The sequence below is a fragment of the Tamandua tetradactyla genome, chromosome 5 (assembly GCF_023851605.1).
Source record: "Tamandua tetradactyla isolate mTamTet1 chromosome 5, mTamTet1.pri, whole genome shotgun sequence".
NCBI classification, from domain to species: Eukaryota; Metazoa; Chordata; class Mammalia; order Pilosa; family Myrmecophagidae; genus Tamandua; species Tamandua tetradactyla.
In genome coordinates this window covers 165,915,775-165,942,305 of record NC_135331.1, presented here as the reverse complement: position 1 = coordinate 165,942,305, position 26,531 = coordinate 165,915,775, and the positions used below count along the sequence as shown (strand labels likewise).

At 44.5% G+C, this 26,531-nt stretch overlaps 1 protein-coding gene across 3 annotated transcripts in view; it reads right to left on the bottom strand.

Annotated features, from left to right (window-relative positions):
- Positions 1-1,475: 1,475 nt before the first annotated feature.
- SOBP (sine oculis binding protein homolog) overlaps positions 1,476-26,531 on the bottom strand; it is a 152,234-nt gene continuing 127,178 nt past the window's right edge. The window contains exons 6-7 of one of the 3 annotated variants that reach the window (XM_077162559.1): positions 19,676-21,652; positions 1,476-2,127 (exon numbers count right to left, since the gene is read on the bottom strand). In XM_077162559.1, coding sequence (XP_077018674.1) covers positions 19,679-21,652 — 1,974 coding nt within the window. In that variant the 3' untranslated portion in view covers positions 1,476-2,127; positions 19,676-19,678. Of the gene's footprint in view, positions 2,128-7,949; positions 8,145-10,582; positions 10,880-19,675; positions 21,653-26,531 lie in introns of those variants that run through there. The other 2 variants (XM_077162560.1, XM_077162561.1) reach the window with 2 other exon arrangements.

Below are 26,531 nucleotides of genomic sequence, written 5' to 3'. Positions count from 1 at the left end.
ATCGCCCTATATCTCGCCATCTTTTAAAACCTCCTAGCTTCATTTTTTTTTTTATTTCAATGTCCTTGGGGGAAAGAAATGAACGCCTTCTGTTACAAGGAAAATGACAACAATCATCATAATCATGAGAAATCCAAAGAAGCGCATGAAAGTGCACTTTTTTCTTAGAGATTTATTTTTGTTTGATGAATCTGACACCAGTCAGGGAGAGAGGAGATGCTGGGAGCCCAGCAGGAAAATGAGCACCTGGGGGTGGGGGGGTGAGGGGTGAGGGTCGGAATGGGGTTGCTTCTTCCTGTGTGGAGCGGGCTTGGTGTTGGGACCTGTCTGTTTGTTTAATTTGTGGCTGGAGGTTTTTCTTTTGTTCACTTTTATAAATCTCTCCCCGGGCTCGCGAGCTTCCCTTCCCTCCCGCCTCCCTTCCCCTGCCCCCAAATTTCGTTTTTAAAAAGCGAGCTTGCTCGCCAGGTGTGTCCCCCAAGCTCTCACAGCTCTAATAAATAAGGAGCACCTGTAAAACAGTAGCTTGACTTGTGAAGTGACTCTGTACAAAGGAGAATATAGAAATACAGTATGTACACCGCATCCGCGGGGCCCAGGGTGCCCCCAGGCCATGCCGCCCCCCCACACCCGCCCCCCACGCCTGCTGCCCCCCCCACCCCCGGCTCCGCGGTCTGGGGGTGGGGTGGGGTGGGGGGCCCTGGACCCCTCCAGAGGGAACAATTGCTTTATTTGAGTTAGTAAACAGATACACTGAATCACAAGGTGATTTGATTTTCTTTTTTTTTTTTTAGTTTTCTTCTTTTTTTGATTTTTTTTCTTTTCTTTTCTTTTTTTTTTGTCTGTACTCATCAGAATGGGACACTCCACGACTGTCTCACCGACTCGGTGGTGCCAGCACACATGCTGTAGAGGGCTTCTGGACTCGCAGCTACAACTGTACAAGTGCACACAAGTAAATCTACCCTGTTATCATCCTCCACCCACTGATTGAGGATCGAATTGCACATTTCTCTTAACCATGACAGGAGAAAGCAAACAGTGAAATAGAATCATGGGCGCGCTTTCTCACTTTCCCTCTTATTTTCATTGGTCTGCCCAGACCATTCTAATTATCATGAAAGGGTTCTGCATATAGAGAGATTGTCTCACTGACTTCCTGGATCACTGAAAACCATCGGGGTTGAAATTTCATCCAAGTCTTTCGTGACGCCCAGCAAATATTCCCCCTCGGATTATTTTACACCTTGAGGGCATTTTGGTCTTCAGTTCAACACTCTCGCTCTGTTCCCAAATGGGGCGCTATTTAGGGGAATTTAAAGAGAAAGCTGAGAAGAATAAACATTGACCAAGTTCTCTTGGCATTCAGTCTCAGAAAAACCACAGTATAAACTATTCATGCTGCTTCTACATCTGTCAAATCAAAAATTAAAAGCCATAAAAGTGTAACACTGAAAATATGGCATTAAAAAGGATAAAGGTGGCCTTTGTAAAAATAACAAGAAAAGTATATTAGCCAATAAAATATTCTAACTCTTCATTTAAAAGTGCATCCTGGGCAGGACAGAGATGAATCTGAAGTGTTGGGACTCCAGTACAACCCCTCTCCGCCGTCCAAACGTGAACAGTATAGGTCCAAAACCGTACAATGCAAATCACAATTCTTAGTTGTAGCAGCAAAACCACAGCAGTTTTTAAAAATATTTTTAAAAAGGTTATGTTTTCAAATCCGGATCATCTTCCAGCCTCAACCTCTGAGCCTTGAAGACCGAGCGGGGAGAGTACCTACATTGGTCCTTGTGGCTTGTGGTGATTTTTTAACATTTTTTTGTATTTTTATTTTTAAAACCAGGGGCGAAATCCCTAAGTTCCTCTGGAGAGAAGCAGAGATGGTGGCAGCAGGAAGGCTGAGCAGCTTGGTGGGTCCAAGATGTTGCTGGCTTCTCTGGGCTTGCAGGCCACCGAGGGAGGGCAGCTTCCTCTGAGGTGCTAATGACGGGAAGCAGCTTTATTTGCTTGAGTTTTAGCCAGAGGGGGTGGTGAGCTGACCAGCTGGTGTCATCGGATGGGGTGACATGTTTGCTTGGCGCCCTCTCTCCGTGCAAGGTACCCTGTGAGCGAGCATTCCTGGAAAAAGAGGAGAAGGGGTCAATCAGAACTCATGGGGCCAAACCAGCCCCAGCAGGGGAGAACCCAGGCCTGGGAGACCAGCACACCCTCCGGCCAGACGGCCGCAACCTCAGGTGAGTCCCCTGGACTAAAGCAGCACGGTGTGATGGTGACCTGAGCTTCGTTCACAGTTGTGCTCACGGCCAGCCATGCCAGCTCCGGGTGGGGAAATGGAACTCGAAGGGCTTTCTGGAATAGCATCATGAGCCTGGTGCACCACGCCTCACCCAGAGAACCACAGCATCCCTTGCCACCAAGCAACTTTCACCCTCCACGTGATTTAGTGGGTGCTTCGAGTGGCTCAAGCTTACCCCCCAAAGGCAGGCAAAGTCACTAGGGCACACTGCAGCCCCAGACCTCACCCCTGTACTACATGTAACTGCCCTGGCATCTGCAAACCCGGAAGGTTGTGAAATCCACGTTTTACCATGGAGAGGCAAGGGGAGGTCTCAGCTGAGCTGGAAGGGATGCGTGCCCCTGTGTACGGGCCTTGCCTGTCAAAGGTGAGTCATTCACATCTCTTCATACTCTGACTGAACAGCAGCAGGGGGAGGGAAGAACATTAATCAGCCAGGTCCTGGGATCCCAGGCAGGGGGGCTGGCCAGGATTTTGCACCAGGAAAGCCCATGTCTTGGGAATGCCCATGTCTGGGGAATGCCCATCCCCGCATGCACCACGCCTCAGGCTCTGGGTCTTCAGCCCTGTCGGGTTATTTCATTTGCCACCTGTCCCTGGTGGAGGTTGGGGGGGTTAGTGGGGGGGTGGGGGGGGGAGGAATACAGCCTCTCGAGGACACCCAGGCACTCCTGCTAAACAGCACTTAGAAGCCAGAGTCCTGGACACCCTGGACTGTGTCTATTTTGCTCACAGCTCTGTACCCAGCATCTGGCCCTTTGTGGGCACTTAAAAAACATTTGTTAAATGAATGAGAAGCCACAGCCTTGCCCCCCAAACAGTGCCTTTTCCCCTGCCAATAAATGGGGATGTCGGAAAGGTAAACGGGTAAAATCTGGCTCCCGTGAGATGGTGAGAGAAGACTCAGAAACATCTTTATCACTGTTGAGGTTATCCTTAGAACAACTGAACAAATAATTTCAGAGAGGTGATAGAATTTAGAGCTTGAAGGGACCCCAGAGATAAAATGCTACAATTTCCTCATTTTATAGATGTAGAAATGGAGGCCACAAAGAGACCTGGAGACTTGCTCAGGGTGTTTACAACATGAATTTAAAATTAGTGTGAGAAGGTCAAAGCACCCACTGGGACGACTTAGTAGAAGCCTCGGCTTTGAACCCTGCTATCCACACCCTGGTGCTAATGGTAACAATAATAATAACGAGCCAAAAACAAGGTTTGAAAATTTGAATGTGCATGACAGGAAATGCCTGAGTTCCCCAAATCACATTAAGTCACCAGATCTATGTGAATTTAATATATATATTAAATAACCAAAGTGAAAATGCAAAACACCACAAATATGCAGTGGGGGTGGAATTACAAGGCCATGGAACCCTTTTCATTTGGCACGGTCAGATTTGGAAAGATGGATATTTATCACTGAATAAAGAGCTCATTTTTTACTTTTCTTTTCCTTCTTTCCTTCCTTCCTTCTCCCCTCCCCTCCCCAACTCCCCACCCCCACTTCTTTCTTTCAAGAATGAATGACAGTAGAGGGTACAAGGGTAGCTCAGTGGTAGAATTCTTGCCTGCCATTCGGTAAACCCAGGTTTGATTCCCAGCCCATGCACTTGCCCTCCCCCCACCAAAATTCAACAAACGGTGCTATAATAACGGGATAGTCACATGGAAAAAGAAAGAAATGTGACCCCCACCATCCAGCATAGAAAAAAAAAAAGAATGAATGACAATGAAATGTTTGGAAGTGCACAGAGGTGATGGCAGCACAAACTTAAGTGTCATTAGCAGTGCTGAGTGTGCAAATGGTTGAAAGGGGAAGTTGAGTGTGCGTATGATTGAAAGGGAAGCCTCGGGTCATGTATGTCACTAGAAGGAAAACACGAGACTGTACAACATAGCAAAACCTGCTGTGGAGGATGACTGTGGTTAATTGTACAAATAAACTTTTATATGGACTAGAATAAACATACATCCCTATTACAAGGTGTTAGTAACAGAGCAGCATATGGGAAAAAATACAATTAATGCAAACTAAGGACAATAGTTAACAGTAACGTTGTAATATTCTTTCACCAACTGTAACAAAGGCCCTGTACCAAAGCTAAGCCTCATAATAGCTGGGTATAAGGGGTATGGGATTTTTCCCCAGAGCGATGAGAATGTTTTCTAATTGAGTGTAGGGGTGAACGAACAACCGAGATTATTCCGAGGGCCACTGACTGAATGCTTTGGATGGATGGAATGGGATGTGGATACAACTGTTAAAAAAAAATGAATGAAAATGGTTCAGAGAAAGGATACAGAAACAACAACTCCAAGAACCACCATCAGTGGGAAGTCACAAAGGATTGGGAAAGAGCAGTGGAAATGAGGACGGGGCCCTAAGACACTGGGGTAGCTTTTTCCAAGGACAAGTGCTCAGCGTTTAGTGAGAACAGCCTGGCAGTGGCCGTTGAGTGGAGGGAGGGAAACCTCCCCACCTCTGGGTCTGAGACGAGCAGCGAATATCGCATACATAGGGGGCCTCTGCCAACGGAAAACAAAAAGATTTTGTTACCATTTTTTTCCAGTGACTGGGAAACACCACCATTTTGAATCACTTTTTAAAAGACTGCTGCAACTGCTTTTTTAGTGATCTAGCTTTTTACTTTAACATAATCACTACCAAAAAAAATAAAAATAAAAAGAGGAACATTTCTCAAATAAGTTTCTTTATATTCAAATCACCTTTGGACAGAGACCAAAACACGGACAGCACCAGCCTAGCTAGAGAAAATTTCAAGGCTTTTATAGAGACTGGGAAAACGGGATTATAATGAGAGCCATTCTGGAACTTTAACTATAGCGTTTGCCATCCCAAACACTATAATAATCATTATTATTCTCTGGTATCTATTATTGTCTGGTAAATAATATGTGTTTTCCCCCAAAGTTCTAAAGGGTGCAGCTGCACCGCACTCTATTTTTTGCAGCCCCACTCCTGCTGCTCTGAAAGCCTCCTCGCACCGAGCTTATTTTAAGAGAATGGCAAAGTTGACAATTTGTGCTGTTTCCTTCCCTCTCACCACACACTCGCGGTGTCTGGGACACCCACAAGGGCCAGATGGTGGCAGTACAAGTCTCTCACTGCTAATAAAATTTGAGGAGGGGACTATGCTGAAGTCATGGTCATTTGTTCTTTGGGCTCCAGTAGGTTTAGGTCAGCGCCCTTGTGGGAGACATAGGAGGAGATTCCAGAAGCAGGGAGAAGGAAGAAGAAAGCTTAGATGCCATTTTCCTGATATTTGTTGGTGCTCAACGTATGAAAACTCAACAGAATGGGGAGAAAGTGAGCTTGGATGCTGAGAAAACCATCATGGCAGGAAGCTCAAGCCGAAGGTGGTGCCTAGTTAGCCTCCGCCAAGCCAAAAAGTCTTACGGAAAACCTGTACTCTCTAAATCGCAAAGGGGAAAATTACTGCAAATGAATAAGCCAAAGAGTTACAGTCCAGCTTGGCCCATAACTAGTTGTGTGACCTCAGACCTATCCCTTAATTCATCTCCCGTGGAAGGGAGACTTCCATAGCACTTCCGTTTCTCACCTACTGTGACTGTGGGACCTTTGGCCAAGGCCAGTATCAAAGATGAGCTGTTGGGTATTAATCTGTTATCAGTATTTAAGACACTGGGCCCTGAAACCCACATTTTCAGCGGCAGCCTCCTTCCTCTCTATGAAGCACGCACGCGTATGGGTGCTCTTATCTCTGGCGGGGATTTTCGGAGTGCCCCTCCTGCAGAGGATGCTTGGGCGGCAGCCGTACCCATGCCTCACGCTTGCGTTTTCTTCTGCGCCCGTTTGGGGGTTTGCCCGAAGGCAGGACAATCCCAAGCCCTCCCACCCGGAACATCGCACGCCCGGTTAACACGCACACAAGCCCACCCCGGGCACCATGCCTGCTCCCCAGCGGCCGGCGCGGCCAGATGCCTTCAGAATTCCAAGCCCGCCTGCCTCGTAGGAAATATCCCACTCCTGGAACCATAACTGCACACCCCATGCAAGGAGCCCATGTCCACCTGCCAAGTCACTTGTCCTTTCCACCAGGGAAGCGCTGCTAAGCATGTGATTGAGTCACTCTGCTTTCCTTATCTCACAAGAATTTTCAGACAATATTAGAGAGCGCGAACAGGCAGCCTGACTACCAGAACATTCCTTTAATGTTGATACTGTCGAAACAGCCATTCGCACAATCGTTTCCTTGGCCTTTAAAACCTAAAACTTATACTGGTTTTATTGAAAAGGATATAAAACTTGCAGAACGAGGATCTGTCGGAGAGGCACGCGCTCGTCGGGCTTGTCGGCCCATCACTTATCACAGTTAAATGCAGCCATGACGCGCTGGCCGCCGCCGCCTGTTTATCCCGGACAATAACAAGTCCCTGCGGACTGGATTCCTCTCAGGTGGCCACAGCTATTCTGGGACACTCGCAAGGGTGCAGCCCCGCGGTTGATAGACGGAGCCGCCTGCCCCGGCTGATAAGGACCCCTCTGTGAGCCGCCAGGGAGGGCCCCCAGCGAGCCCACCCCGGGAGATTGGCACCGCAAGGCTCTGCCCCCAGCATCTCCCTCCCTCCCTAACTGTTGCTTCACGAAGAGTTTGCAAGGGCTTTCACCAAGATGGAAAACTGCCCTCATCTATGACGAGGACGGCATTTCTTTTCTGATAGCTTATTAGGTGATGAGAGCAACTGAAAAGGGCCCCCACTCCTGCTGGATGAATGAGGGCGAAAGCAGCCCGTCGGGTTCAGGGGTGCCTGCAGAGGTCCGGTGAGCCCCAGCCTGACTCGACCGCATGGCTCTGCTAAGCTAGGGCTGGTGTGTATTTAAACAGAGCACAACAAAAAGTTAAATGCAGTTTCCTTGTTGTTTGTCTGTTATTGTCTTTTCCCTTCACAATCTCTCTTACTTTACTCTTCAATCAATACATACCTCAGTCCTACAAGACCCTTCTATTGGGATAACTCCATCTTCAGTTCTCTTTGTTTTATATATGAAAATTGTGGTTTTCTTTGCTTAACTGGTTCTGCGAGTGAAATGGAGAGAGAGGCCTGTTTATTCTTACTAGAGGTCACTGCAATTTCCCGGTGACCTCTGCAACTGGGGGGGGGGGGGGGAAGGAGTGGGGAGGGGACTCTGAATCTTGACTCCCCACCATGTGCACTCACAATTTTCTCCTTCTACCAGGTTCTTACTCTTTCCCTAGGCTACCGATCCTCTGAACACCTCAAATCCTTTCTGGGAACCTGGGAGTTTGAGCAAACTCTGGCCCTTTGCTAAAAGCACCAAGGAACTTGTAACTGATGTGTACACTTTTTACAAATGCACTGTAGGCAGGTGGCTGTGTCCATTCCCAAAAGAGAAAATTAAATGAAAAGGAATTACATACTGTGTGTAATGTTCTGCAAGGAAGTTTGAAGAGCCTGCAGCCCTATGCCCCTGGCTTTTATGGCTTGGGAAAGCCCCAGTGGCACCGAAGAAAGAAACTAAATTTTATTGAGCACCAACTTTACGCCCAATACTGCACTAGGCATTTGTATATTCTTATTTCACTTGAAACCCACAACAATGCTACTGAAGTATTTATTGTGGTCCCCATTTAACAGATGAGGAAACCTCCCCGGGAAGATTAAGGAACTTATTTGCCCAGGGTCACCAGCTAAGGGGGATAAAGCCAGATGGACGCCTTGCTCCATATGCACGCGAAGTCCACCTTCCATCCCCGGGCGTGCTGCCACCTCGTCTGCCTTTCGTCTCTTTCCTTCTGTACCCCTGGCAGGAGCGTGGGTCGCAGCATCAGAGCTAGAAGGAAACTCAGAGTTAAGCCCCTCTGTTTTGCAAATTTAAAAACCAAGAAGTTATTTGATAAGAAAAAAAAATTGAGTTTTCCTTCAATTCCCATCTAATATACCAACGAGCTGAGGCGTGCTCGTGTGACCCAGCAGTTGCTCCCCACAACCCCCTCTGTGCAGACAGGAACAGGTGCTGCTGGGTCCTGCTGGAGTGGAAATTGCTACAGCCTGGATTAATTCAGTGACTTGTCCAAGGCATCGATGAAAAAGCCTGGGCATGTTCCTCTTTTCTACCCACTGTCTCTCAAGACTGCGGCCTTCCCTCAATCTACCTTGGACCTTAAGAGATGTCCACAGGTGTTAACATTGAGTTTATTATTTCTCTATGTTATCTGGACATGGATATTCTAGGTTAATAAAAAAAAAGAAAAGAAGAGAAAAAAAATTCAGAGAAAGTGCAGCCTCTTGCGGCAAATAGCTATGGCCTGTGGGTCAAGAGTAGATTTTGAGATTTTAGGTACAGTCTGGAAAATAGGTCTCTCCCATACTTCATCTATGCTTCACAATCAGCTCATTAGCAGAGGGGAAGAGGGGTGGGGGAGAGGGAGAAAAGGAGGGAGAGGGAGAGGAACTTCATATTAATGCAAATTTTTCTGTAAAAAATGAGATCACATACCATGTTCTCTCCCAGACAACACAGGAGATGGGGAGTGTGGTTAGTAATCGCTTTTCTGAAACCCTCAAACCCGAGATGTCCAGGTACAACCTATTTCCTCTTTAAAGTCTGCTGCTTGATGTGAGAAAGCGTACGGTGGGTGGCAAAAATATGACTTTGGTTCTTGGCGCAGGGCATGTAACTCGAGCAGCTGCAGTGTATCCCATGTCCCACTGAGAGGAAAGGCAGATGAGGACTCAGGTTCTAATCCTGGCTGTGCCACTCCCGTGACCTTGAACTTTTACTCTTTTTTTTTTCCCCATCTCTGTACTTGTAGAAGAGGAACCAGAAATCTTAGAAGACTTTCTGGAACGGTTTCTTAACCTCTGAGGTTGCCAACGTTTCCTTATCTTCCATTACACATTCGAGGGAAGAAATTCTGGGCTGCAGGAAAACTGCTCCAAATGCTGTTTAGGCCTACAATGCCACCATGGGATACCATTATTAAACCCATTTTACAGATGAAGAAACTGAGGCACGGAGAAGTTAAGACTCCTACTCAGAGTCATAGGGCTAGTAAATGGCAGTGCTGGGATTTAACTGGCAGCCTGGCTCCAGAGCCTCCATGTAAAACCACTATGGCATACCCACCATATACAAGAAATGAAGGGGATAACCCCAAACCCTTAGAGTTGTTATGAGGCTCCAGTGAAAATGATGTAGGTTAAAATGCCGAGTCGGCACTTGGCATGCAGTAGGTGCTGGTCTAAGAACTGTCACACCTCCCCAGCACGCACTGACGTCAGCCCGCAGCCCACACCCTCCCTGCAGGACTAAGGCTCAGCGCTACCTTTCAGACCTTCGGAGGCCCTGTTTCCGTGGCAATCTGGGGCCTGGCCAGCACCCCTCCCCCGCCCAGGGCCGAACATTTGGAATGGTCTTTCAGTGGTGAGGGTGCCTTCCACCCTGTGCCATGAAATCTCGTTAAACTCACTCTGGACACAAAGAAGTTCTTCCTTCCAAGCCCTGCTGTAGCAGCTTAACACACCTAGATGATGTTGCCTAATGTACTGAGTCCCAGCTCCTCACCTCCTGTTGCCCTCCCAACCTGCTCTCCTCCAATCTCCTGCTCCTCACCTCCGACAGGCAAGCCCTTTGCCCCGGCCCAGTGGACTGGAAGGCTGGCCCTAGCAAGGCTTGCTGTTTTCTGCATCTCTGGCTTTTACATCCCGTTGCTGGCCTCACTCCTCCACCCGGGATGTCAACCCCTGTCCATCCCCAGTCTTAGAACCTAATTCCCAACTCACCTGCTGTAAGGACCCCTAACAAGGTGACTCCATTAGCTGGTCCTCTACTGGGACACTTCTGACTCATTTGCTCAACAAATATTCAAGTGCGCACTGTGCCAGCCCCAGTACTAGGCAGGCATTTGGTTGTAACGATGAGTGAATTGGATCTGCTCTGTGCCCTCACCAAAGCCAACAGTCTCCAGCTTCACATCTGTTCACAGGTTCGGTATACTGCTTGTAAAAGTGACCTTGGCTATTTCTTGTCTCTTCCAAAAGGTTATTAGCAATTCAAAACAAGGGAAGGACTCCTGCCACACCCTCCCCCGCTTTTTTCTTTCTCTTTTCTCTTTCTTTCTTTCTGGTATCTCTTAATAACACAGCATCCTGCACAAAGTCAGTGTTATATATTGTCTATGTGCAAAATGGATATGTTTTATTCCCACAGGCGATAAATGAAGACAATCTCTGAACCATAAATAAGTGAAAGGGGACTGTCTCCCTCTTGTTTTGACATGATTACAAGTTTATGAAATTTGGGGGACTTTAAATATATAAATTAAGTATAAATGAAGAATTCCAAGTATATCATTTTTCTAAAGTTATTATTCCTTATGCACAGACCACACACACACAATGCTGACACAAAGAATAATTTTGATCAGATGGTGAGAGTTGCTGTCAAAATCAGAACTGGAACCCTGAACCAGTGGCTCTTCATCATCATTTGCGAGGTCATAACGTTTTTCCACAAAAAGTCTGCATCATTTCTCAACCACTACTGGAGATGCATGTTGCTCAAACCTTGGAGGATACAAAAATAGCCATTAAGTCCCATGTTTATGACGCCATCGTCTTAAATACGAGGAATAAAGGGACCTGCATATATTTTTGGCTTGGCAAATGGTAGAACTCTTTTTTTCAAACATTTGGGGTTTGGCTAAAATCAAAACTTATTTTGCCAAGCACTTTGGCCTTAATTTTTAAACCCATGTGTATTTTAAAAGAAATTCAATCTATATGTTTCTGACTCATTTACACTTAACTCACGAAAATGCTGTCTGGTAAGGGCTATTAGATGTCCAAGCAACTTTATGAGTCTTTTTTAAGCTTTCTTTTCCCCTGTCTTACCAGAAAGTTGTATTTTGCCTGCCATAAAAGAGTGTGAACCCCAGAGGCCTGAGGTCAGTTTGAAATTTATAACCTCTGAAGCGTAAATGGATTCTGAATCTGGAAAAAGTTTTTTGGGTTTTTTTCTTTTTTTTCCTCCTCTTCTTCATATTAAGTGCACAACAGGCTACCTACAATAAAGACAGGATCTGAAGTCCCAGCTTCCAAGACAGCTGGAAGTGAATAATAAAGAATTCAATCTAACTACCAATAAATTGTCCCCAAGGCATTTCTGAGGCACAATATGACACTTTAAGTTCACAGGGACACAGATTCAGATCCAACACTCTAATGGAAAGTTTTCTTAATTACTCTTAGGATAAGGAGAAAAAGAAAAGAAGTGGGACTTAACATGGCTCAAATTAGAACACTTTACCTTTTGGGAACTGTATATATTTTATCACAGACAAACCAACCCTGTTTACAATCTTTTACACATTTTTAAAATAAGCCAAATCTACTAAAAACAGCATTTGAATTAAAACCAGAAAATCAGGAAGAACACGCATGCACACTGCAGTGACTTCACTCTGTGTCTTCTATAATGATACTCAGATACCACTCAATTATAGTATTCTAGTGGGAGAAAACTTTTGGATAAAGTACTTAAAAATGGCTTATAAATATTTAAAGTATAAGCATCTAACAAATCATAATGACAAAATTTTACATTTAACCACATATGCTCCAAATAACTTGAAATTACTCTAAATATGGGTTTAAAATATCAAAAGGGCTTGTTGATGGGATGCAGAACTTTGCAGAGAAACTCAAACCTGGTCATTCTTGCTCCCACGACACCCAATCTGCACAATTTTTAAAGTGTGCGTGTGTAGACTTCCTTAGAAAAAGATTAGGTTACTGTCTGAATTTCCAAAACAAGAGTTGAAGGGTGAAATCTAGGGTTTCCCCTTCTCTCACCAAATGCAGCTTAGCCACTTTGCTTCTAGATAATTTGTTATTGTAGGTTGGCTCAAATTTAAGACAGTAACATTTTAGAAACACTTGGAGAACTAAGCCAGCTGCAAGGAGGATATCATTACAAATTGAGACACATGTTCTACAGGAACACCATTCATTTTCAATACCAAAGACATGTCTGGGGAAATAAGCCATGCAAATGAGGAAGAGAGACACTTTTTTAATTGCATTTTTTTGGACTTTATGTCCATGTTTCATATCAAACAAGTCCATAAAGTATGTTTCTCCCTTCCGTTCTTAAAATGCTATAAGTCAGATTCTTACTTCCTTTTTCTCCATTAAGTCACAGCTTGCTGTCAAAGATGATAAACCAGAGGTTCCAAGTTTGGGTGGTGGAGGGGAATGAGGCTGGGGAGCTCTGGGTGACTTTGCTTTGCCACAGCACTGCCCATGGCTGTGTGGTGAAGCAGTTCTGCCCGTGTTCCCTTTTTCCCTTACAATTGGACAACACGGGGAAGTCGGGCAAGCGTGTTTTGCTTATGCCCACGGCTCAGCCCTAGGAAGGAGCAACTTGATTGGTTTCCAATTTACAAATGTTCAGTGCACTACAGTCATTTTCACCAGGATCTTTCAAACGACCCCTAAAATAATCTGAGTGTGTTTTGCTCTGCAGTGATGGCCTCACATTCTCAGTCCTGACCCCACCCTACTTTTTCTTCTTAAGCAGAATGCTGTGGAAATCTATAAATCCACAGAAAAGCCTCTCTGCGTAGGATTTAGAGCTGGCATTTGAGATGGTAGTTACTCCTTTTCCTTGAGAATGGGACCCTGTTCAAGGATTCTAAGCCCTAAATTGTTTACCTTTTAAAGCTAATTTATTTGTTTCTCTGAAATGAATTCCTTTTATGCCTTTTGAGGCATTAAAAAAGAAAGTTTACACATGCCAAACACACTGCCTTAAAATCCTCTACATATAATGCATTATGCATTTAAAGCAGCAACTGCAGAATACAAAAGAATTCTGGGTAGAAAATAGTGAAAGAAAAGAGAACAGCCACCCTTTGTCCCTTTGGCACCATACTTCGACAAGAGAGCCTGGAAAAGGTAGGGTGTTAGGGTGGAGGGAAGGGTTCCCCTACATGACGTAGGTGTTCCATGCTGTAGTATATTTTTGTCCTCAGACACCTCTGCCCCTCTAAAGCTTGCTGGCATGAAGGTAGGTGTAAATGATTGAACCATGATGCGTGATGGCCATGCCGGCCAGTGCTGGGGTGATTCATTGAAAACCGGAGGGTTTATTTCCAGTGCCCTTCTGGAGAACGGCTGATCAAATGCTTTACCCTTTCCAATTACACTCTCTCAAGATAAAGAAGCCTGCTGGGGAGCATGCCCATCCACCCAGATCCCACCCCATCAATGTCCTGGTGTCTACTGACCTGTCCACTTCTCTGACACTGGCCACTCTGTTCCTGCGGCCTCAATGGCAGGGAGAAATATTTTTCCCCAAAAGGCCAGGGTGTTTCTGAACAGCCTACGCTTTGAAAGCCCAAGTGCTATAGAAGCATCTAGCTTGTTTCATCTCTTGCTCCCCTTTTCTTCTTTTTCAATGATAGGCACTTCACAGGACACAGTAACTCGAAGAAAGGTTTAGAACCTTTTGCATTTTGTCACAGAGCAATCTTTAAGGAGGCAAGCACTACTGTATGTAGCAGCAACAGGGATTCAGCAATATTAGATCCACAGAAAAAATTGTCAAAATATAAATATCTAAGTTTTAAGGAAAACTAACAATTAACTTAGCTTTCTCAGAGTAACAAGCAAAATCCCAACTCAGATGCTACTCAGAAATAATATAAAATAATCCTTCAGATATGTAGATTGGATTTTTTTCTGAAGCCAAAATCTATGGACCTCTCCTCTCAAGAAAACACTTCTACGCACAGGCACACATAACTTTCCATGAATTTCAGGGGGAGTCCCTAGAAGCCATGCATGAACTGGCCCGGGGGCCCAGAGGCCAGCTTTAGGGAGTCTTCACCAGGATCGGAGGGGCTAAACATCAAGCCAGTAAGTGCTCCCCTACACCGCCCCAAGAGTGAGCGCCTCTCTGAAGTTGCACTCTAGATGCCTCTCTTGTCCCACCCAATCCCAGCCCTGACAAAGATGGAGGTGACGGCTACACCTGAAAGAAATACCTGGTCACCCCTGTCATTTCATATTCTATCATAATCGAAGCAAAATATACCTGAAAGTCAAGTGCATGCACATTAAAACCTGCCCTTAAAGCCCCTTGTCACAAGGGCTAAAGTGGATCCAGCTGCATAGAACGGGGTGCGTCTAGGGCCAGTTTTGAAACCGTTCATTCCAGAAACCCTTCCTCTCCAAGCCTGAAATGATCCCCAGCGGCAGCCTCCCAGATGCCACCCCTCCCGTGTGTGCAACGTGCACATGGGCGACCTTCTCCCTGGCTCTTTGAATCACCCCCACCTAGAACTAGTAATTCAGCTGCATCCTGACCACCAGACTGAGCTTTTACATTAGGGGTTAGGTCTCTACTTAACACTTCTGATAATCAAATACCGGAGCATCAGAGATCTCCAGTCTGGCCCAGGATCCTAGCACATCTCACTTGTACTGATTTCCTCTTCTCACGCTTAGTATTCCTTGTTTTAAAAGTAGGCATACCATATGTAGAATGGAATGATTTCTAAATGTTGTGTTAGTTAATTTTTTTAATTAATAAAAATAAATAAATAAAAAAAAGTAGGCATGCGTTCCATTCCCAGACCATGCACCCCCCCAAAAAAGTAGACATGCATAGTCAATTTATATGACAATTGTCAAAATTACATAAATTGGCTGCAAAACTACAAGAAATATTTGAAGAATGCCTTGTTGATAGGTTGCTTTTCAATTTATGCAATAGTTTCCGAATTTGATATTAATAATATTTAGTTACATAAACATTAATGAATTATTTAACTGGGAAAGATATCATTCTGAAGCTGGTATATTTTCGTTTCAAAGTTTAATCAATTATTTAAAAATAGGATGAACCAGTTCTGTTCATGCGTATTTGAATATTAAAGAAAGCAATTTTTTGGTACTCAATTTAGTTATCAGAAAATTTTAAGTACATTTGGAAAAGCTCAGGTACATGACTACATTTTAATATAAATTTTATGAAATTTATAGACAGTACTTCTGAAAAAAATTTAGCATCTGAATTGAGATATCCTACAATGCAAAATACATACTGGATTTCCAGGAGAGGAAAATAATGCAAACTAACTCATAATGAATATTATATAAAGATTGCATGTTGAAATTATACTATTTTGGATATACTGGGCTAAATTAATATTAAAATAATTTTACCTGTTAAAAAAAAAAGCAGGCATGGATAGTAGTATTTTGAACATACGGACTGACTTCAGAATTTCCTCCAAGTTAGCCTCCTCAGACATCTCACTGAGCGAGACTAAATTGGCAAAAAGTTACCTGTCACCTCCCCTTTTTTGGCTTTCCTAATGAGGTGAACCCCCCACCTCAAAACAGTCATTTCTTGGACTGTAGCTCCACGACCCATCTAATAATTAAGTTCCAAGAAGCCAGAACTATAGGCAACTCCTCCAGCTCTCCCGGAGAAAACAAAAGTAGATCCCCCACTGCTAAGCCTAGAGAAGCATCACAGAATTGGGGCTGAAGAAAAGAGCCACATATTTTATTTCTGGAATTAGAAACATGAGAAACTGGGAGCCACAAAGGCGGGAAATTGGACGGACAGTACAGTTTCCACTGAACACTTCTTAAACACACGGCTGCTGCCTTGGAGGGGGAAAAAGAAGTGGGTGAAAGGGTTAATCCTGGTACACATTTTTTCCATTGATTATTTTACTTAAAGAGACTATGTCATTTCCCTGGAAAACCAAGGAGGGGGGGATATTATCTTTTGAATATCTTCAAACATTTGCAAACGGTTACTCTGAACTCCCAAACGTACCATAAACAAGTGTCAAATGTAGAGATTCAGAAAATGCACACATACAAACAGCTCCCTCCCAAGGCTTCAGCGAAGACAAAGAAGAGAGTATTCCATTTTTAAATGGAATTTCTTTTTTTTGTGGTTAGAATAGTTTGGAAAATGTTTATCCATTGTTTTCCTTATTATTTGGGGGAATATTTTTCCCCAGTTTATGGAAGCTGAAGCTGCAGAACTAGTATTTGGAGTCTTAAAAGTTTAAGATTAAAGGGCATTTACAACCTTCTAAAATCATCAACTCAAGTTAATTAGTTCTGCATCTGGGGAAAGATATTTCCCTATTCAAATCATGTGCATTCATATCAAGAAACAAGAATACATAAAGTCAGGTAACCAGGAACAGAACAGCTTCGAACTGGACGGGGGAAAACACACACGTAACAACTATAATTTACAAAGAGCTAGCAGGTATGATGACTTACTAGAAGACAACTGAAAATGTCTGCGTTATTGATTTCAAGACACAGTCTGCTTTGCATCTATTTAAAATGATCAAAAATACTAATACAGTCTGAGAATAGTGGTCATAGTGAGAAGAATGAAGATTCCTGGCTGAAGCTACCGCCAGGCTCTCCTATGAGGAATAATATAATGAGTCTGCAACGAGGACATGGGCAACTAACTCACCTGCACTGGCCCTGCACAACTCCCACCCTGGGTTTTGTTTTGGCTTTAATTCACCACAAACGGTATTTACCATCAGGATACAAAAACCATGCAGTCCTTTATTTAACTGATCCATTTCCACTTTCCCCAGTCACACAAATGAGTTGGGTTTCGGAAGGCACAGAAGAAAATCAGCGCCAGTGCCACGTGGACACGGAAAATTAGGAAAGGTCAGAGGGCATGAGTGAATTGTGGCAGGTTGAGACTGTGTGGTGAGGTGACATGGAACTACGGAGGGTAAAAGGAAATGTGATTTAGTGGAGGAGACGTGGTTCTTCCCCCATCTTAAATCACTTGCCTTGTCACCCCACTGTAGCTGGCAAAGGCTGAGTGTTTCTGACTTTAGAGAAAAGCTGTAATTTCTTGGGGGATTCATCATAAAAAGAATCCTTCACTCTCACGGGGCTATGGATGATTTCTTCACTGATTTGTCTGAAGTAGGCTGAAGTCAGGTTAATATTTTTAGCAATGACTCTGGAACACATCCAGGACCCTAGCCTGATTCTTTATTCAGAAACATGCATCACCCAAGTAGCCATTATATATTTTCATGTTTTGGACCCATGTTACTTGATGTGCTAATGGTACCATTCTTGATCTGCTCACTTCTCACCCAGTGATGGTAGAAAATCTTTCACCTCCCACTAGCCCTTGAATCTCCTTTCAATGAGTGATATTAGAATGTGATATAATGACAATTCCCTATGCTTCCTGATTTTCTAAAGGTTTTGTCACACACCTTCCCATTACTTACTGCTTTATCACGAGATGTTATTATTCTCATACAGAAATCAGGGGAATTTTCAATTGAGATGCCTATAAGAAGGCTGAAGCCGTTTGTTTTCAAACAGCAAAACTTGCAGACATAAAATCAAGAAAAAATTGAGAAAGAAATGTTCATATTCTGCTCCTAGTGACAAAGCCATGAGTGGAAAGGGAAATCTCAAATTCTGGTGGCTGAGAAATCCTCTTTACACCACCCAGACTTGATTGGGCTGTGCTTCCTAAGAAAATTTCTGGCCATAATTTAGCTGCCCATGCAAATATTTAGACTTCAGGGACAATGTGCTGGACACACCACATCAAGTGTTCTAGTTCATGCTCATATTTTCCTCTGTGGAATAACACATTGGTATTCTCAGTTTGTTGTTGCTGGAAAAACAAGATTGAATACTGTCTAAAAACTTAGGGAAGTTGGTAGATAGGTGTGGTTACTCCCTAGCAACTTCCCGTAAGACAACTGAGGTGGATAAAAGAATGTCATCAAATTGGGTAAAAAAGGGACCGATAACCTGTTCTCCTATAGCTTGTTTTAAAAAATGTAGCTTTGGAGTCAGACAGTCTGGATTTGAATCTCAACTATGCTACTTACTAACTTGAAAATCTTGGGCAAGTTACTTCATTCTTCCGTGCCTCTTGTTTCCTCATCAGTAAAATGAAGACAATAATAATTGTTGCACGGATCCAATTAGACACTACCGAAAAACACTTAGAAGATAGTCTGCACATTCAAATATTAACAATTATTCTTCCTAAAAGGTTCACCTTCCTACCCCAGGCTTCCTTCCTCCTTGGGTTTATATCTCCACCAGATGGTAAGTGCCTTCACTGTATCATATCCACCTTGTATCCCCCATCCCCTGGAAGGAACTGGGCACAAGCTAGGGTGGCTCAATAAATATTTGCTTCTCTTCCATAAACAGCTGATACACTTAACCATGTTTTGGTCTGTTGAATCTCTCTGGGACAGAGGGGAGATTCTAGGTTCTGGGTCCCAGAGACCTGAGTTGAATACTGGCTCCTTTTACCAGGAGCCAGTTGATTTGGGCAGTATCTCTAAGTCTCATCTTCCTCATTGGTAAGACATGGATGATTCTTATTTCACCACTAGTGGCAGGAGGATTGCAGGAGGCCACAACTGGCTACAGCTGGCATGCCACCATACATGATAGTCCCCATTTCCCTAGTTGAAATTCTGCTATTAACTACCAGCAGTTCAAGCCACTGGACGCTCCCCATGAAATCAGAAATGTGCATTCTCATCCAGTCCAGCAATGCAGTCCTTGTCCCTGTCAATGCCTCCTACTGTCTGCAGAGGTGAGTAACTGACCAGCTGAGCCACTTAGTCCATGGAGGGGGAGAAAGTAAAGCTGGTCAGTCAGCTCGGGGCCTGCCCCAGAGAGTGATGGCTGGTGCCAAACTAACAGAAGAGACCCCATGAAGAGGAGCTGTAGGCCACTGCTCCAATACCCTGGTAAGCAAATGGGCTCACTGGCCAGGGTTCTGTTGGCCTAAGTACGTGAGATTAGTTTTAATTCTCATCTTGTAAACGGAACCAGGTACTCTCGTGAGATGGGACATCCTGCCAGTGAAGTTACCAACTCCAGGAAATGGTTAAACTCATGGTTTAGCTGGGCCCTTTACCACAATCCTGCAACCTCATGACTGCACATTTAGGTGTCCCAAGCAACCTTCCACCCTACATCCCACAGAAATGAACATAATAATAAAATGGAGGTGTAATTAAGGAGACAGTATTTCAAGTAAGGTTAGAGACTGGACCTCACCATTAGATAAGCCATCTCGGGCATGGCCTGCAAATGCTGTCTGTTTCCTCAATTGCAAAATAGGAATGATACCCCTTAACAAAGTATCATAACTGTTCAAAAAGATTATTGTGACCACATAAAGTGTACTGTAAAATGGGGATTAATGGTTACTATTTCAACTATCTCTGGCCTCTGTTAGAAGTAGGCAGAGGGGCACTGGCTCGTGCTGAGAGCTCAGGCGGACATACAAACCTTTTACTTATTCTGATTTCTAATTCGGAGGCACCTCCTTTTGAGCGGCGGTTCCAGGTCCTCAGGCCCGGCGCTGAGGATGGGCGAGGAGATGATACACGGCGCCATGGCAGCCTTCTCGGCAGGTTTTGGCACAGGCTGGATCACGCAGCCCGTCTTGGGCAGCATGCGCAGAGCGTAAGCGTGGTCCTCGTCCGCGGGGTTATTAAGGTTCGGGTCTGACTTGTCGCCCCCCGCCAGGTCCTCGTCCCCCATCAGCTTTTTGGCCGCTTCCCCGTCCAGGTGGCAGTTGGAAGCACAGTTGTTCTCCTTCACGGACTCCAGCTCGCTCACCGCCGGCTCCTCGGCCGACAGCAGCTTCTTGGAGGGCACGGGTGGTGGTGGTGGCGGTGGCGGCGGCGGCGGCGGCGGGGGCTGCTCCGGCGGCGGCTCCGCACTCTTGGCGCCCTCGGCGGCGGCGGCGGCAGCGCCGCGCATGCCGTTCACGATGACGTTGCAGGCGGCGGCGGCCTCGGGCCCCGCAGGGGCGCCCGGGCCCGGGTCGCCCGCGGCAGGCGGGCTGCAGTGGCCGTCCCTGCAGCCGCCGCAGGTCCTGCGCTCCGCGGCGGCCGGTTCGCGTTCCGCCTTGACGTGCGCGTGCAGCGCGCGGTGGATCACGTTGTGCAGCCGGGCCCGGTGGCCCACGGTCAGGTCGATGACGCCGTCCTGCGGGCCCTGCAGCACCCCGGGGAAGCCGAGGTGGCCGCCCACGCCCGGGGGGCTGTTGGCGCGCCGGGTCAGGTCCACCACCTCGCTCCTGCCGTGCTCCGCAGGCGCGGGAGCCAGGCTCAGGGCCTGGCCGGAGCAGCCGGGCGGCGAGTCCGCGGACTTGGACGAGCCCTGCTTGGAGTCCCGAGGGGACAGGGAGTGTCCGCCTGGCTTCCCACCGGCTCCCGAGGAGTCGCCGGGGGCGCTCGGAATGAAGTTCTCCCCGTTGCTGGAGAACCCGTTGGGGGGTTTGGAATCATTGACGTGGGGTATGGGAATAGGAATCGGGATGGGCACGGGCAGGGGCACAATCACGGGGTATGGCACGAGCAGGGTGGGGGGCGGCACCAGCGGGGCGAGGGACGGCAGCCCGAAGTTCATCATCTGGGGCACAGGCATCGGGCCATTTGGCATCATGCTCACCGGCGGGAAGGGAAGACTCGGCAAGGGGGCGCCCGGGGGCGGTGGGGGCAGCAGGCCCGGGGGGTTCCCAGGCATGGTGGGCGTACTCGGGGGGTGGATGTGGGGCGACAGCATGGGCCGGTGCATGGGGCTGGAAGTGGGGCCCATATTCCTGGGGCCGCCGGGTGGGGGCCCGATGCCGGGGAGCATGGGGTTGGACAGGGGGCTGTTGGGGTTGGAGGCGTGGTGCGGCGGCCCACGGATGAAGGGCGGGCGGATCTGCTGCATGATCTGCTGCTCCATGAAGATGGGCAGCGGGACCGGGCCGCGGTTGGTCATCACCATGGGAGGGCTGCGAGGCGGGACACCGAGGGGAGGCCCGATGCTAGCAGGTGGCTGGACGGAAACGGGGGGGATGTTTGGAGTCTCGCTGATGGGAATGGACTTGGGCACTGGCGTGGGGATTTTAGTGACAGAGCAGTTGGCGGTGTCAGATGGAGACACGGTGGTGGACGCCGACGGGCCAGGGCCCTGGCTTTGGCCAGCTGCAATCACGGGGGAGGGGGCCTTCCTCCGAGCATCTGTTAGTGGGATATTCCAAGAGTCTGGAGTGAGCAGCTGCACCCCGGTGCCTTCTGCTTTATTTTCCATGGGAGGGTGTAATGTGCTGCACAGCCCAGCTGGAAGATTGGCCTGTGTCTCTTTGTAGAAAATGTCCATTTTGTACTGATTGAGACATTTTGCGCTGCAGAACTGAAGCCTTCTTTCCCCGTCCCCAAAATCCAGGTATTCTTTTGTGTGTCTTATGTGCTTACACCAGTCACATACCTACAACACAGTAATAAAAAAACAAAAACAAAAAACACACACAAGTGGTGAGATAAGCGATTTCCTTGGGTAGGTGGCGTTTCATGTTTCACATAAAGGTTCTTTCAAACTTTATCATAATTTTTCAAATAGGCTGAACTGTTTCCTTCTAAATGGTAAAATCCTGGAATGTCTGTAAAATGATGGGTTTGCTTTACAAATATTAACTCTTTAGAGTGGCAATCATCAAAAATAGCCTTTTTTTTTTTGATAAAGGAGATGTGTTGTCCCCTTTGAGCATGAATTCAAGGTGGATCTGACAAAAAGAAGCACATATATCGGCCCACACATTTTCATTTATCAAAAGGGCCTACTGTAAATGCAAAGCTAAATACTTTTGGAGGGAAGAATTCTCCAGAAAGTTCAGTGGGCTTGAAACATAGCCCCTAAAATTCTCCTCTCGCGGAGTCACTTCTCACTATTGACTGTGTTCGAAAATGCACTTGGAAAGGGTGTGCTGTGTTAACCAACAACACAAAGCACTGAACATCATTATCTCTGGCTTCCAAGGAGAAACTTGGAATTAGTCATGAAGTCTGTGTGAGGTTTAGTTATTCCCAACCTGTGATGTTGCAGCAAGCTAGAATTATTTTTTGAGCTGTTTGCCCACTCGCTCTCAGTAGTCAGAATTTTTGGTGACATTTCTTGGCAGGCAGTCTTATTTAACAACTTTTCAAGCACCAGAGAACATTTTCCAAAGGTTGTTATGGCTTTCTTTTCCCCTTCAAATCTACTCTTGGCAAAAGAAAGACATCACCAAATTTATTTTAAAATTGGGCTTCAGAACTAATTAAAGGCTGAGAGCTTTTCCCAATTGGAATTCGCTAGACATCAAAGTTCAAAAAATAGTCATTCTAGGCTTCAGAACCCATTACTTTGGAGAAATTATTGTGATTTCATTAACACATTAATTTTGCAACACCATCAGCTCTCACAGATGGTGAAGACATGATCTACAATTCAAATATGACTCTTGTTTGCACAAATGTCTTTCCTTCATATGGCATTTTAAACAAGAATTAATATGAGTAATCTTGCCATAGCTATAAACAGATAAACAGATGTCAAAATTTTCAATAGTTCTTTCAGTGCCTTACTTTTTTGACAGAATTTTACAAACACAATCTTTTTTTGTTCTTCTTCTTCTTCTTCTTTTTTATTTTTTGGTCATTTCCTCAGTACTCAAGTCATATGGCAGCAGAGAATTCTGAAACTCAGTGCAATGGTGAGTTTATTGAATTTGAGTCTCTGCCTAATAATGCATGGTTCCAATATTGTTCTAAACGGAATGCTGTTTTTGAAGAGGGCGTCTGTCATTGGTGCACTTTTGTTTTTTTATACTATTGTAAACTGATAGCATTAAAAGGATGATAAATTTTAATAATGATTGGTCATATAAACAATGCAAAAACAACATATGCTGGGCATTTGATTACTCATCTCATTTAACTCTCAGCTTTCCTTGATTGTAAACAGTGGTGGCACGCTACTCTGAGATTGTGAACACACACGCGTGGCAGATGTGGATCTGTATGGTATGTGTAAATCCACTCTTTTCCTTCTCACTTTTTTTTTAAACTGATATTTGCAGGTAATAAACTTGATGGTGTGAGATTGAATAACAAATATTGGCACATGTTAGTTTTCCTGTTTGGTCTCATATCAAATGGCCTTTTCAAAATATGTCTCACAAAAATTTGAGGAGCGTAAGAAGACTGCTGAGTGGTCTTTGATGATCAGAAAGATACTCCCTCAATTTAGTTATCACAACTGTTCTAGTCGTTAAAATGGTAAAAAATTATAATTTCAATGCCAATATACTCCTACGTTTCATTACAATGTTTCAGGTTCCTACAGAATTAAGGGGAGCAGAATCCATCAGATCTTAAAAATTCCCATCTAGATAAAGGTAAACTAAACCAGTAGTGAAAACACGATGCTTGTAAATTATTTTAAAATCTTGATCATTTTAAGTACAGTTACTGTGTAATGACATGACATTTAAATTCTGTTATGAAATAAAACTGTAGGCTTCTGTTTCAATATTACACATCTGTAGAAAATCTAAAATGTAAATTTATAAGTTTGAAGTAAGGGATCAAACATAGCTTATCTAATCATGAACTAAGGAACATTATCAATGAATTAAACTACTTAAAAGAATAAACGAAATTTTCTGGCATAATTCTTTTGGATCTTATTTTATAACCATAAGGGTGAAGAGTTTTCTAAAATCTTTAACTTGTTTTTAAATTGGCAGATTGAATTATCTGCCTCCATAGGGTTCCTCTGTTTCCTCAAGCTAAGTAAATATTTTCAAGTAAAGTACAAGAAAGAAAAATTGAAATATAACCTAAATGTTCTCCCTTCACTTTCAATAATTCATTGATGAATAAGGAATGCTATTAGACCTATCTCAATTATCAAATGCCAACTTGCCACCATATTTTATCTATTTCCACACAAAAAGAATTACAGACCTCAAAGTTAAAAGCAAAATTCTATTTCATGAAACTTTCTAGTTAGCACCAAGGCCTAATGGGTAAAGTTAATTGTTTTTCTTAATGCCTTAAAGTATTTAGGTAGTACTGTAACTGTTTATAACTATTTCTTTTTAGGTGCTGTGTGTATGAGTGTGTGTGTATGTTTGTGTGTGTGTCTTTGTCTTATTATATTTCAATTTCAAATACTGATATAAAAATACCGAAAAGCAATCTTTCCAATGAAGCAAAAAATTATTAGAGAAAAAAAATTGTCACTTAAGAAATAATGAATCATATCTGTCTTCCAGGACTCATCATTTAAGATGAGGTCAATGGATTTATGGCACAAATGGCTATATCATGTGAGGCAATAAAACGCAGTACCATCACTCATTCTACCTCTAACTAATGACACACTTGTAGTAATTAAAGATTTCATCTAAAGAGCCTGAGCTGATTACTTAAGATGTGGTAGTTAGGTGAAAATATATACTGAATATGTCTCACTTTAACAAAATAACATTTGCATATCCATGAGATACACAGCATGTGTCTCATAAACTGTAGTTTTCTGAATTGTGGTGGTGTGGGATATTCTTCCCTTCATATCTAAATATATATACATATTTACTTTTTGAGGCATTATTTTTCTCCATTATGCCAAGAAGGACCAACATTCTTTCAGATGTTTTAAAAGATAAAGATTCACAAGTGCAGAGCTCAACGCCTTGGGTTCTGGAATGATTTCCCCCTAATTCCACCCCAGCTTTGTTTCTGTTGGAATCTGGCCTCTTGGTTCCACTTCTCTCCCTAACAGGTCCCAGACTGAACAGAGCTGAGGCTGAAGCTGTTTAACGATGACAATCTGGGGACAGAACAATCAGCTAATGCAATGCCATTGAGCGAAACAGCTGAAATGCTTCGTATCACAAATACATAATGTATTGCCAAAAAGACAAAAAGATCACAAAGGAGATAAACAAATGTGTATTCCATTCAACTCTACCACAGCAGTCCTCAAAAAGATTAAATTTACCTTCCTGGGATGTGTCCAGTTCTAAAACAACAGAATGAACATTTCCTTTAGTCCATTTAGAGTATTTATATTTTGGTGGCTGACTGCCAGGGTAGTACTTATAAGCTCAGTGGCCTGATGGATTCACTCCTTTCCTGTGAAATAAATGTGTGGCAACCTACACTGCTAAACTACTCAAAAGACATTGCCTCAGCAGAAATAGCACTCGCTCTTGATATAAGAAAACCAAAAGGCAGGACTTCTGGTTCCTATAACTCTTTCCATCTTGTATTTCCCCTGGAAAGAAAGGAAGCTATTCATGTTGGCAACTGAGCCTTATTTTTATATAAATGTCCAAAGTAAAAGCCAAAGTATGCCATGAGGTTACCCACATGGGTACAATAATATACATTCTGCTGGGCTTAAAAGAAAATTTGGGTAACCTGGGAAAGGGGACAGGAATCTTAATCAACACATTAATCAACTGTCAGCTGCAGAAGTGAAGTTCATCCTTTAATGGAACCCACTACTGCTGCCTTCTGAGTGGTAATCTGGCATTAGGTAATATTTAATTAAGAAACTCTTTTGTTAAAATCTTTCTGATCTGGGCAAAGACATTTGTAGTGATGGAACAGTAAAAAGATATTAGCATCCCCTTGCATGCCATCCACAACTTGAAAAACAAAACAAAATCTTTGCATGCTCCTGATTTTCCAAATGTAGCACTCAGAAAGTTGCAGCTTTTTAAGCAAAACTGTAGCTTGTCATAAGAAACTGGTTCCTTAGGCTGTGGTACGTTACATGTGCCGCTGATCTCATAGTCCAGGCCAGCTCAGAAAAAACCAAGAGCTCTCCTGACAGTGCAGCAAAGGAGGATGAGGCATGGCAGGGGTGCTTGGTGGTTTGAAGGGTTAAGGGTATGACCTACCTTAAACGGTCACCTGGAAGCATGATTTGAGGGCCAGAGAATGGCCCCCATATGAACATCTGCTTCTCAGTACAGCCCTGAAGTGCCACAGACCCAACACTAGTTGTTCCTTTGTTTAGATACTGCTTCCAGCAGGACCACAGTTCAGTGCACATGGGAGGCAAAGGATGCTACAGAAATCATGTGCAATTTGGAATCAGAAGATGTGGGTTTGAGTCTGGGCTCCATTACTTACTAGTAGTGAAACCTCACAAAAATCTCGCCTTCAGTTTCTTCACCTGTAAAATGAAGCTAATAGTAATAACTAGTCACAACTCTGTGCCAGGCATATCACCATCCTTGCCCAGCCAGCAACCCCTCATAGTTGCTGATGTCCCAGGAACATCCCATGAGTCCAAGTTCAGTTGGTGGGGA